At 43.8% G+C, this 13340-nt stretch overlaps 1 protein-coding gene across 2 annotated transcripts in view; it reads right to left on the bottom strand.

Moving 5' to 3' along the window:
* Window positions 1–1773: 1773 nt before the first annotated feature.
* GLCE (glucuronic acid epimerase) overlaps window positions 1774–13340 on the bottom strand; it is an 81764-nt gene continuing 70197 nt past the window's right edge. For both annotated transcript variants that reach the window (XM_075858355.1, XM_075858356.1), the window contains exon 4: window positions 1774–11620. In XM_075858355.1, coding sequence (XP_075714470.1) covers window positions 10596–11620 — 1025 coding nt within the window. In that variant the 3' untranslated portion in view covers window positions 1774–10595. The remainder of the gene's footprint in view (window positions 11621–13340) is intronic.

Below are 13340 nucleotides of genomic sequence, written 5' to 3'. Positions count from 1 at the left end.
AACCATTCCGAAGTAACCGTTTTATATTCAGCACTCTGCAGCAGGTATATGGATATGGATGGATAAGGATGGACTTAAGGGTTCATCAAAGTTATACAGAAGATAGACACCAAATATTGCAGGTTATGGACATTTCAATGCAACTGTCCACAGGGACCACTATTCTCCGACAACAGGGCACTTCTGGTCAAAGCACTACATACATAATTTAGTCCTCTGCTGATTGTTTAGCCGCTGTCAGGGTGCCAGTAGTGTCTGACATTCGGATCAATGATCTCAATGACAGCTTTGCTTAACATGGGGCATTGTGTTGGAGCCAGAATGACAGACAGCAGGCGAGTCTGTTGATTAGTAACATAATAGAACATTCGAGGTACCCTGGTTCTTAGTCTAATGTCTGCGGACACATTTGTACAGTATGTGTAGATCAGTATGTCTCTAAAGAGTCACTTTAATATGAATATTTAATTCATTTGCTTTATTCTAAGGCCAGTTTCAATCAGGAGTTAGACAGTCACATTTTAGCATCTGTATGAACGCTACCACACCCCTTCCCCTGCAGTTCTATTACACTGAACTTAGAACCCCATGATGATCTTCACAGTACAGAAAAATCACTGGGGTTCAAGTATTGTGGCTGTATTAGGGAATTTTCTTCAACAAATCTGCCACATGTAAATTTATTCTTTATGGCGGCCATACACACAGGATAATAAATCGATCAACCATATATGGCAAGGTGTCAGTCGGCCATAGAAATGAATGGGTCCGTAATTACGGACAAAATCTATTGTCGTCTGCATGGGGACTCAATCTGTAACTATAGATCTGCTATTTTCAGGGGTCCTGGACAGAGAAAGTCACCAGTGACCAGAGTTTTCTTTCCATGTCAGAGACCACTAAAGCCAAACTTATCACCGTATCTCTGCTTCCTTGCATTATTTGGGGAACAGAGGATATTGGTGTACTCACAATTTTCAGTGGATAAACTAGTGCTGCAGCCCCTTCAACTCTTCTTCCCTGCACAGCGGCATTACTGGAAACCCTCTTTGCAGGGAACTTCATGTTAGTCTAATTCTCTTCATTGGGGCTGTGGGTGGCCAGGAGCATCACTGTGTGGGAAAAAACTGTGAAGGAACCGCAGCTCTAAACCAGCACTGCAGCCACTTCATTCACAGGATGATCAGATCATGATCTGAACACAATGTAATGGCATGTGTGATGGTAAAGTCTAACTGTATGAATAATCAGATAACTCTACTTCCAAAAAGTGGCATATCAGACATTATGCATGAAAATCGTCCTAACAAAGGGTCTGCTGCCCAAAGCAACCAATCGGATCGCTGATTTAGTATAAAATCTGCTCTGGAAAAATAAATGTAGGGATCTGATTGGTTGTTGTGGGCAGCACAAGTATTTTTATTTTTTTTTGGTCATGTAGACCCAGTCTATTGGAATTTCTATGACAAACAATCTAAGGTTACAACCATCCATCTCAGCAGAAGCTCTACTTTCTGCTTAGTGCCCACTTGACAGGTTGACCAATCGCTTGTTGGAAAGGCAAGGAAGAAATCAATACTTTGATTTCAGAGCAGCCATTTCTGAGAAACAGGAGACGTCTCTAGGGCACGGTGCCAATCCTACATATTTGCCCTTGTCGCCAGGCAGTAACATTACATTCATTCCACCTATGAAACATTTAGTCTTTTGCCCTTCTATTAATGGGAGACAGAAAAAAACAAAACAAAAAAATAAACAACAGTATACATGACATTCAGAAGATAACATTTTTTATTTTACAATCTTATAAAGCAGCTTACTGAAGCAGGATGCTGATCCGTCTTTCTTTATATAAACATAGCAATAGAAACCTCTTATTTTCTGCCAAAAAGAAAAAAAAAAAATCTGTGTATAAAATCATCATGGGCACATTGTGCTTAAAATGCAAAGTCTATACAGCATTCGGAAGGACCACCTCACCACAAGGGATCCAGTAAACAAAGTATTGCATATATATGTGTGTACACGTGCTCTATATATGCGCGCACACACTCACAAACACCTGGCATATACCCACATGTTGAAGGTCAGAAAGTGATAAAACACAAAATTTGAACCCCCTAATATGATCAGAAGAATCACCCAGTTTTGCCCACTCTGTCACTCTTATACCCCGCTTTGTAATTCAGATGCATAGTGACTGGTAGAAAGTTACTCCATGGGGCAAAATAACTGCCTAGGACATATATCCAGACTCATCGTCTAAGGAGCGGAGCCAGAGTAACCAGTATTCATATTGCACCTAATCCACACTTCAAAAAGTTTTGATCGGTTATGTATTGGGTTTTACAGGAAACGGGAATATTACTACTGGGGATTCAAAGGTCTAGGAGAGATTACAGGACGGATTACATTTTAGTATTAAAAAATGGTCTTTCAAAAAGAACTGGCGGATTTGCACTCAGTAATAGCAGATACTCAATAGCAGTGGTGTAGCTTTTAGCCCGATACCGCACCATAACACAATGTATCTTGCAATGAAATCCTTTCCGCAGTCCATGGGGACTATGTGTTCCACCTTACAGGCTCTGGGCACACGGCATGAGCCCTATCTGACATTACACAAAATTTTGACAAATAAAGGAGAAGTGGGGTGAGGAGTAATAAGGCATAATTGTCTGTATTCGCATATCTGACCTAGGGTAGTTTGTAAATGTAGATCTAATTCTATCATAGACTTGCAAGCATCATCACTAGTAATAGAGTGATGAGGTCAATAAGGTGTGTCCCTACAGCAAAAACATTTACCCAAGTTATTTTTTTAAGACTTTACAAGGGTGCAGTCACACGTGGTGTGAAAATACGGTACAAAATCGGCAACAATGATTCTGCAGCGGAATTACTTTTGCTGGTTTTGTGGCATATTTGCTGCCTATCTGTATTGCGGATTTCGGTGCAGAATTTCACATGTATTGACCCCCTTGGTGTTTTACTTGTTTTGTTGCATTACAACATGGAATTAAAATGGATTTTAAGTTTGACTTTAAGTAATGGATCTGACAAAAGTCATATTTTTACAGCGGATTGAAAAATGAAAATAACGGTTTAAAAAAAAAGATAAACTAAAAACGTGTTGTGAGTGCATATCTATTCACCACCTTTGCTATAAAACCACTATATAAGTCGGATCAAACCAATAAACTTCAGAAGTCACATAATTAGTTGAATAAGGTCCCCCGTGTGCAACCATGGTCACGTCAGTATAAATACACCTGTTCTAAAAGGACCCCGAGTCTGTAACACCACTAAGCAAGAAGACCAGGGAGCTCTCCAAACAGGTCAGAGACAGTATAAATCAGGGTTCGGTTATAAAAAAATATCCCAAAAAAATATCCCAAACTTTGAACATCCCACAGGGGACAATTTAATCCATTATATAAAATAGAAAGAATGTGGCACAACTACAAAGCTGACAAGAGAAGGCCACCCACCAAAACTCACAGACCGGGCAAGGAGGGCATTGATCAGAGAGTCAACAAAGACACCAACGATAACATTGAAGGAACTCCAAAGATCCACAGCGGAGATGGAAGTATTTGTCTATAGGACTACTATGATCCGAATACTAAACAGAGTGGGGCTTTATGGAAGAGTGTCGAGAAATAAGACATTTCTTATAGAAAAACATAGGGAAAAACAGTTAAGCATGTGGAAGACTCCCAGACACATGGAAGGTGGTTCTCTGGTCAGATGAGACTCAGGCTATGTTCACACGGAGTATTTTGCATATCTGGAACTTTGAGGCAGATTTTCCTCTCCCTGCACTCCGATTTTCGCGCCGTTTTTCGCCCGCGGCCATTGAGCGCCGCGGGCATAAAACACCGTGAAATACGCTTTCTCTGCCTCCCATTGAAGTCAATGGGAGGTCAGAGGTGTAAACGCCCGAAGATAGGGCATGTCGCTTCTTTTTCCCGCGAGGTAGTTTGACTGCTCGCGGGAAAAAGACGCTGACGCCTCCCATTGAAATCAATGGGAGGCGTTTTCGGGCTGTTTTTGCAGAGTTTTGCGATGCGGTTTCCGCGTAAAAAAAAAAATCGGCAAAATACTCCGTGTGAACATAGCCTTAAACTGAACTTTTTTGCCCTTCCTGGGAAACGCCATATGTGGCACAAGCTCTACACTCCCCATCAACCCAGTAACACCATTCCCACAGTGAAGAATGGTGGTGGTGGCATCATGCTGTAGGGTTGTTTTTTTTATCAGCAGGAACAGGAAAACTATTCAGGATTGAGGGAACATGGATGGCAGTAAATACAGGGCATTTCTCAAGGAGAAACCGGTTTCAATCTGCTAGAGATTTGAGATTGTGACGGAGGTTCACCTTCCAGCAGAACAAGGACCCTAAACATACTACTAAAGATACACTGGAGTGGTTTAAGGGAAAACATTTAACCATCTTGGAATGGCCTAGTCAAAGCCCAAACCTCAATACAACTGAGAATTTGTGGCAGGACTGGAAGACTGATGGACACCAACGCAACCCATCTAACTGGAAGGAGCTGGAGCAGTTTTGCCTGGAAGAACGGGCACAAATCCCAGGGTCTAGATGTGCTGGGCTTATAGAGACTTACCCCAAGAGACTTGTATCTGTAATTGTAGCAAAAGGCAGCTCCACAAAGAATTGACTTTTAGGGGGTGAATATTTATGCACCTCAAGGTTCTCTGTTTTTCGTCTTGATTGTTTGGGTCACAGTAAAAAATATTTTGCACCTTCAAAGTTGTAGGCATGTTGTGTAAATCAAATGGTACAAACCCCCCAAAAACCCAATTTACTATTATAATACAACAAAAGCATGAAAAACACCAAGGGGGGTGAAAAAGCTGCACAGAGTATTTCTGCTGCTGAAAAATCCCGGACGTAAATTGAATCAACGTATGTATTGCGAATTTTGTTTTCACCCTATGAACAGTGTACATTTCTGCAACGAAGATGCGCCACCTGTCAGGCTGCACCCTAGAGGGTCGAACATGGACTTATACGGTAGTCATCTACAGGGCCGCCATCAGGGGGGTATTAGGGGTAGTGGTGTGAGGGGCCCGGCCAAACCTAATTGAAAGGGGGGCCCGGCAACTGCCTCGACATTCTTTTGGTAGGAAAAAACGGGCCCCTGCAATGGGGCCCGTTTTTTTCACCAAAAGAATGTCGTGAGCTGCTACTGCTGCGGGCCCCCTCCCCTCGTCATGGGGGGCCGTCAAACCGTCCGCCCGCGCGCGCGCGCACCCGATCGCGCGCACAAGGAAACTCCCGCGAGCGCGCATCCACGAACGCCCGCACTGGAGACCGCCCGCGATCGACCGCGCGCGCACCCGCGAACGGCCGCGCGCGCACCCGCGACCGGCCGCGCGCGCACCCGCGAACGAAGCGCGCGCAGCCGCGGACACACATGGACAAAACTTACCTGGAGCCTGGCTGGAGGTGAAGGACTGGACGTCTGGACCGAAGACCTCCCCTGGAAGACATCGCCGGAAGAGGACTGGAGTGGGAGCAGCTCTTCTGACACAGTGAGTAAATTATCTCAAAGTGTTGTTTATGTATGGCCCTGTTCACACAGTATTTTGCAGGCAAAAAAAAATCTGCCTCAAAATTCCTTAAAAGAATTTTGAGGCAGATTTTGCCCTGCCCACACTATCTTGCCGTGTTTTTTGCTCGCGGCGATTGAGGACAGCAGACAAAAAACGCAGCGAAAAATGCATTTTCTGGCTCCCATTGATTTAGATGGGAGGTCAGAGGCGGAACCGCGGCAAGAAAGGACGTGCTGCTTTTTCTTTTTTCCGCAACTGGCTCCCATTGATTTCAGATTAAATCAATGGGAGGCGGTTTTGGAAGTTGTTTGGTGCTGATTCTGACGCAGTGTCCGAGTCAATATCAAGGCCCAAAAACTCTGTGAACTGGGCCTTATTGTTAGGGCTTATTCAGACGAACGTGTAATACGTCCGTGCAACGTGTGTGATTTTCACGCGCCTTGCACGGACCTATGTTACTCTATGGGGCCGTGCAGACTGTCAGTGATTTTCACGCAGCGTGTGTCCGTGTGTCCGCTGCGTAAAACTCACGACATGTCCTATATTGGTGCATTGTTCGCGCATCACGCACCCATTGAAGTCAATGGGTGCGTGAAAATCACGCCCAGCGCTTCCGCAGCCGTATAAACTATGAATGAAATTAGAAAAGCACCACGTGCTACAAACATACAAACAGTGTCATAATGATGGCGGCTGCGCAAAAATCACGCAACCGCGCATCATACGCTGCTGACACACGGAGCGGTTATGGAACTTTTGCATGCGCAAAACGCCACGTTTTTTGCGCGTGCAAAAAGCACACGCTCGTGTGAATCCGGCCTTAGGGTAGGAACACACTAGGCATGAACATTGCGGATTTTATGCAACATATTTTATTGTGGAAAATCTGCAGCGTATTAGTCGCAGCAGAGTGGATGAGATTAGAACAAATCTCATCCACACGCTGCAAAAACAATGGACCTGCAGTATGGCTTTTTAAGCCGCAGCATGTCAATTTATTCTGTGGAATCGCTGCTCCTCTGTTGCGGAAATGCTGCGGTTCTGCCGCAAAAATCACACAAGAGAAGAAAAAAAAGGTACTTTTTTAAATTGATAAAGTTTAGACTTGCCCCGGCCGTAGTCCTGGTGACGCGATCCTCTATTCTTAGCGCAGCCCGGCCTCCTGTCATGACGTTTAATCCCATGTGACTGATGCAGCGGTCACATGGTCTACAGCGTCATCCCAGGAGGCGGGGCTACGTTCAGAAGAGAGAGATGCGTCACCAGGACTACGGCCCTGGCAAGTCTAAACTTTTTTTTCCCTGCAGGATTCCCGAAGCGGACACGCCTCACGAAACCTGCGCCACTATTTGGTGCAGTTTTGCTGGCAGAATTCCCTGCGGCTACCGGGGCGGATAAGCTGTGTAGTTTTACTCAGCATATCCGCCTAGTGTGTTCCTTATGATGTCGCTCCTGGAGCTGCTGCCGCTCTCTAAATAGGCAGTTGGTCCAGTAGAATTTGGAATTATTTTTTTTTGTGAACCAGCTTAAAAAAATACAAAACTTTTGTGTTAGGGCCTGTTCACATCACCGTTTGCTTCCGCTCCGGGGTTCCGTCTGAGGTTTCTGTCGGGTGAACCCCGCAACGGAAAGTGAAAGTGACAGCACAGCTTCCGTTTCAGTCACCATTGATCTCAATGGTGACGGAAACATCGCTAATGGTTTCCGTTCGTCACCATTCCGGCTGGTTTTCGGACGGAATTAATAGCGCAGTCGACTGCGCTAATGGTGATGGAAACGGAAGCTGTGCTGTCACTAATTGAAAGGGGGGCCCGCAGCTCATGACATTCTTTTGGTGAAAAAAACGGGCCCCATTGCAGGGGCCTGTTTTTTTTCTACCAAAGGCAAGTCGCGGCAGTTTGCCGGGCCCCCCTTTCAATTAGGTTTGGCCGGGCCTCTCACATCAGTACCCCGGAATTTCTGTAACTGTGGGTGGGAATATTTTTTAGGACTTTTAACTCAGAGGAACATGCAATGGGAATACCCCAGTAGAAACATTAAGTGAAAGCAGTTAACATTAAGGCGTAATCCACACAACCGTGTTCGGTCTGTGATAGAAGGTCCACATGTCGGCAGTATTTACTGGACCGAACACCGTGCAGGGAGCCGGGCTCCTAGCATGATAGTTGTTATGTATGACGCTAGGTGTCCCTGCCTCCCCGCGGGATTACTGTCCTGTGCTGAAAACATGATTACAGTACGGGGCAGTTTTCCCGCAGCAAGGCCGAAACTTCTGGCATCGTGCAGAACTACGATGCTAGTAGCAATCCTCCTTGCACTGTGTTCGGTCGGGGAAATACTGCCGACATGCGGACCGTATATCACGGACCAAACACGGTCATGTAAATTAGGCCTAAGACAGAGAGGAGGAAAATAGCCAAGATTTCAAGGGGGTTCAGGGAATAATCTGTATTACAAAAAAAAAAAATCTTGCAATCGAAGCTTGCATTCTTTAGCAAACTATATACAAAAAAACATATCAAAAATCTTAGGTAAAAACACCCCCAACCAAAAAAAGGATTTAGAATATATAACAGAGACATGCCTCCTGGACTCTGAACATTTCACCAACACGGGGAGACCTATATATAGATTTGTCATTGAATAACATGATTTTAATTCATCCAGTATAAATGTTTCAGTAGCTTTCTATTAAAAATATAATTATACTATAGTGTGCGCTATCTGAAAGGGGATTGTCCCTGGATAATGCATTTCTACACAATCTCGAATAACTCTGGTTGTTCACAATATTGCATTGGGAACTCTAGAAAGCACAGTTTTACCAATAGGCTGTAAGTACCATCTTTATACTGTACAGGCACCATTGTAGATAGAAAGAGACGTACCACTAACCTTAACAAGAAGTTCCACCTGAACTTTATACCCCAGATCTTTACTGAGCAAAATGGACCAAATGTCAAAATTATAGGGGGGGGGGGCATGGTCAGAACTAACCAGTAGATACAAAATGTGCTATATTAACTTCTTCCAGTCCTTTATTGAAAACATACAGGAAGAATAAAGCGAAACTCTGGGCAAAAACTGAAATTCAGTCTTGGCTAGAGTTAGTCCCTTTGCAACTCTTCATAAAGTCTTACCTACCTGGTTACCTGTGGTGAAGATTTCCAGGGTACTTTCTCCCGGTTATCTCTGCCCCACAAATAGTCCAGAAGGGGGATTAGTGAAGATGCTCAGGAATGTGTACAGGAAGGTAAGACATGAAGGGGTTGTCTCATGAAGACAGCCCCTGTCCATGTGCCCTATCAGGGCATATGGACCTCAGAGATGGGTCTCCCGCTTGGAACCCCTCTATGAACAGGAACAAAGAGACGTAAGAGTGTAAGAGCAGCTCCTGCTGTGGTGAACTCAAGCCGTTCATGTATTACCTGGATGGCAATTTATTTCAATAGGTCTTCATCGAATACTACATTTCTCCTGCAGCGCCCACTGCAGGGCAAATGTCTGGCTGTCTGTGGCTTCCCCTGGCAAAATCAGGGGTGACGCCAATCTAAAAAGGGTATGTCCCTGAAGAGACAACCCATTTAAAAGGGTGAGAAGGGTGAATTACTGGCAAAAACTAAAGTTTGATGATTTTGTCTGGACGTTAAAAGGCGTGGTTTTGGTTTAAAAAGGATGTTTTCAAATATCTTATAAGGGATTTAGGAGTTCACAGATGAGGCTCCATTGTTCAGGACCATCCATCTACTAGCAAGAATGGCTACAAAGAGCTTCTAGAGGACCTGTAACATCTTCAATGTATTCTGTGCAATGCTTAATTTCCCCTGCAGTGGCGCTGCAAAAAAAACACAACACTTGCTGCCAAGTTCCTCCATCAGCTCATTGTCAGGAGACCCTTCTAACAAATGGCAATGTCTAAAGCGGATAACCCCTTAAACTTTAGAAAGTATGCACTATTTTGAGATGAAGCGATAGCAAGCTGTATTAGTCAGGAGAAAATGGCTTTCATATGAGGATATACATGACATAGTTTGAGATCACAGATAAAAGCGCAAACACACGACACAGCTTATTAGTTACCTGTATGATAAAGGCATTTTCACAGTGTACTATACGGGATCCCAGGGTGGAAGTGTAATTTATAAATCTCTCTAACAATAAGTAACGTTCTATAATATGGTAAATAAATGGGATTTCACGTATAAAATTATTCTAGTTTATCTTGGCAAGTATAAAAACTATTTATTTTATATCTGGATGCAAAGAAAATATTCCATATATTTTTTTTTTACAGAAACACTAAGCATTGCGCCAGGTAGGAGATTGAACTTTGGGGCAGAATCTTTGGAACCTTGAGAAAACTTGGGAGTAAGTGTTGGATACACTTCATACTGGGCAGAATTCAGGAAAGTATGGTGAGTTAAAGTGCATTACAGACAGGATTCCTAGTATTTTATTAATATTAGTTGCCATATGAGTTTTAAGGTCAAGGTATAGGAGCACTGCGCTTTTCAGTCCGTGATGTCATTGAAAGATAACTAGCTACCTGTTATGATTGTCAAAACAAAATATATCTACACTGGGATATCATGTCACCAGCAGCCAAAACCTTAAGTCCCTTAAACAAATAATGTAGTTTTAAGCATTGTTCCCTCCGTTTCTATGACATCATAAGGACAGAAGGCACAGAATCAATTCAGGAAGAAAATTGTAGTGTAAAACCCATCCTTAATTATAGTAAGTCTAAATCGAGTTCTAGCTCCTCAAAGACAAACTAATATTAAAGAAAACACCAGTATGTTTAACACACATTATGGCAAGGCTGTGCCGTGAGCAGCTGTCAAACTGCCGAACCACAACTCCCAGCTTTATCTGCCGTTTTACCAGCAGGGATTTGTAATTCGACAGCAGATGTGGACCGATGTCAGCAGAGAAAACGGGGAAAGAGCAGGACTTCGGCATTAGTCACACCCGGACAGCTTTTGGTTTCTGGCTGGTTTTCTGGCTACTTTCTAGTTATGTTTAGCCCTGCCTCCTTTTAAATAGGACTTCCAACGACGAATAAAGTCTCTAAATATTGGAGACCCGTCCATACTGGCAAGAAGCTGAAGTTGATTAATGTGGGTAGTGTGGTAGTCCCAACGGGCAAGATTAGGGGCAGTGCCTAGCATGAAGTGCCTTAAATCATAAATAGTTCCAGAGCCTGTGTCATAAAGAGGCAACATGGCGCGAAGTGACTCCATTCCTCGCTCATATAGCAGCCGTGCTTCTTTGCCCTCTTTCTCCCCAGCAGTTTCTTTTAGGTCATAGAGACCGAGAAGAGCATAAATGAACCCATTTAGTACAAAGGAACTTGGTGTTGTAGGGTACTCTTCATACCAGTCATATTTGTTCATAAAAACGGCTTTCACTCCATGTTTTTCAGAGGGCAATTTGAAAGGTGCAGTTGCTTTGAGTGCAGAGCCTAGATAGACCTGCTCCTTGGTCAGCAGATAGGCACGAACCAGAGTCGATATTGCCTGCCCCTGGGCCATTGCAGAGTACCACCCCGGTTCCAGAGCCTTGAATCCCTCCCCCAACTTTCTGGTCACCATAATTGGCCAGCCTCCTTTAGCATCCTGATTCCTTACAAGCCAATCACTGGCAGCAAAGAAGGCACCTGTGTGGGCAGTAGTGGAGATGGTGACATTATCCAAAAACCCACTGCCCCTTGCCACAATGCGGACAACCTTCTTCGGCATGATCTTAGTCTGACGTACAGCTTTTGTGTTGGAAAGTCCCACTCCCTTTTTTAGATCAGTTAAGAGATCACGGGTTAGTGTACTCCAAGTGGTTCGGGGTCCAATTCCATAATAGACATCATGGTTATGAAAAGAAATGAGCTGTGTGTTGGTCACGTAGTGTATAGTGAACAGTTGGTTCTTCTCGGTGGTCTCCAGCACCACAGAGATACTGCCATTAGTCAAGAACTTCAAGTCAAGAGACAGAATGAAATCCTTTGTGTTGCTCAGCATTAGAGATGCTCCTTCAGAGTTCTCTGGTGAAAAGTCAAACAGAAAATATGTGTAAGAGTAGGAGACATAGTGGGGAAAAACCCAAATCATTCTGATAAAACATTTTCATTACCATAAATAAGAAATTAGTTCTATTGATGTTAAACTGTAGCAACTACAACTAGCAATCCAGATGATCAGCTTAAACGGGGTAGAAACTTTTTAGTCTGACAACACGTTCATACAGAAGAAAATCGATTGTTTAGCCACCATATAAGCACTAGTTATCTCTGTGATTGCTCATTAATGGTCAACTCTGCTGAATTATTGGCTTATCTATGGTCACCATTAAGCCAGCCATACAATTGAGTTAGCGGATAGCCGAACCCCTGAGAGCTATTTCTCCCGACTCCAGCAAAAACATTAATGCTTGGCCCGGCCGAGCGTGCATGTTTATTGTAATGAAGATAGGCAAGTTAAGGCCCTTTTACACAGGCCAAAGATTGGGTAAACGAGCATTCATATGAACGCTTGTTCCCAATCATGCCATGTAAATGCTAGTTCATCGCCTGATTGGATCATTTTATGAAGCAGTAAATATTATCGTTGTCGGCAGCACAGCTCCCGGTGTAAACAGGGAGAAGTGCTGTCGACATGATGGAAATGCATGGGAGAAGAGCGATCGTAGTAACCATCGCTCGTCCCCATACATAACTAATCATAGCACCTTGTGAAAGGAACAAACAAGCTGCCTCGATCGGTGCTAGTTTGCATGGCCCATATTGGCCGGTGTAAAAGGACCTTAAGCCTCTGCTATGCATCTCCAGCAACGACTTATATTCTGCAGGAACAAAGGATTGGGTATGTTGAAATCTAACATGCCTGATCCATCTTACCACTGCCAATTGCAGCGCCCCTATACACAGGAGATAGCCAAAATCAGCTGGTCCGGCCAACTTTTAACTGTTTTTTACACATGTATAGATCTCATATTAATTCCATTGCAGATTTCGGCACATAAGTATTTTCTGAGAAACATTCGTTGTGTAGTAAACCCCATTTACACGAGCAGATATTTCTACATAATTGCTGTAAACCATCAAATAGCGATTCCAGAAAAAAATTTACACACATCGTCTCAATCGTTCAAGATTTGTTTAGTAACCTATTTAAAAAATGTTACATGTCCTCTGTTAAACGATTCATACAATGTCAGATCGACCAACGATTATTTTTGTGCTCGCAAACTATATGCTCAAAGAGCTTTGTTTCGCTAGTCGTCCAGTCGCTACACTAAGAGATTATTGTGCAGTCTTGTTCATTAGTGTTCCAAACTGACCGATTATCTGCTAGTGTAGATGTGTCTTAAAAGGGACCCTCCTATCCATGTAAAAATTGGAGTATGCACATTTAGCTGCTTGTGACAACAATCCACAGATTCCCAGGGGGCCCCTTCTGCTGTCATCCAAGATGGCTGATTCACTTCTCAGACTACCTGGTGCTTTGGTAGTCCAAGACACTCTTCCCTGCTAGTCAATTGGCTAGCACCGCTCACCTGAACAGTGTCTAAAGGGTAGTTTGAGAAGCGCTGCGGCCATCTTGGATAACAGCAGAAGGGGCCCAGAAATCCGTAGATTGTCGGCGCAAGCAGCTAAACGGAAGGCCCGAAGTAAAGAGTACATACGTTAGAATCCAGAACGTAAAATAGAGCTGTTTTGCATCTTCCTGAACGGTGGGCAGATGGGAGTGTCAATGTGCAGGTTA

This window comes from Rhinoderma darwinii, chromosome 3, assembly GCF_050947455.1.
Source record: "Rhinoderma darwinii isolate aRhiDar2 chromosome 3, aRhiDar2.hap1, whole genome shotgun sequence".
Lineage (NCBI taxonomy): Eukaryota > Metazoa > Chordata > Amphibia > Anura > Rhinodermatidae > Rhinoderma > Rhinoderma darwinii.
The sequence above is the reverse complement of the archived record's forward strand: the minus strand, read 5'-3'. Positions and strand labels throughout refer to the sequence as shown.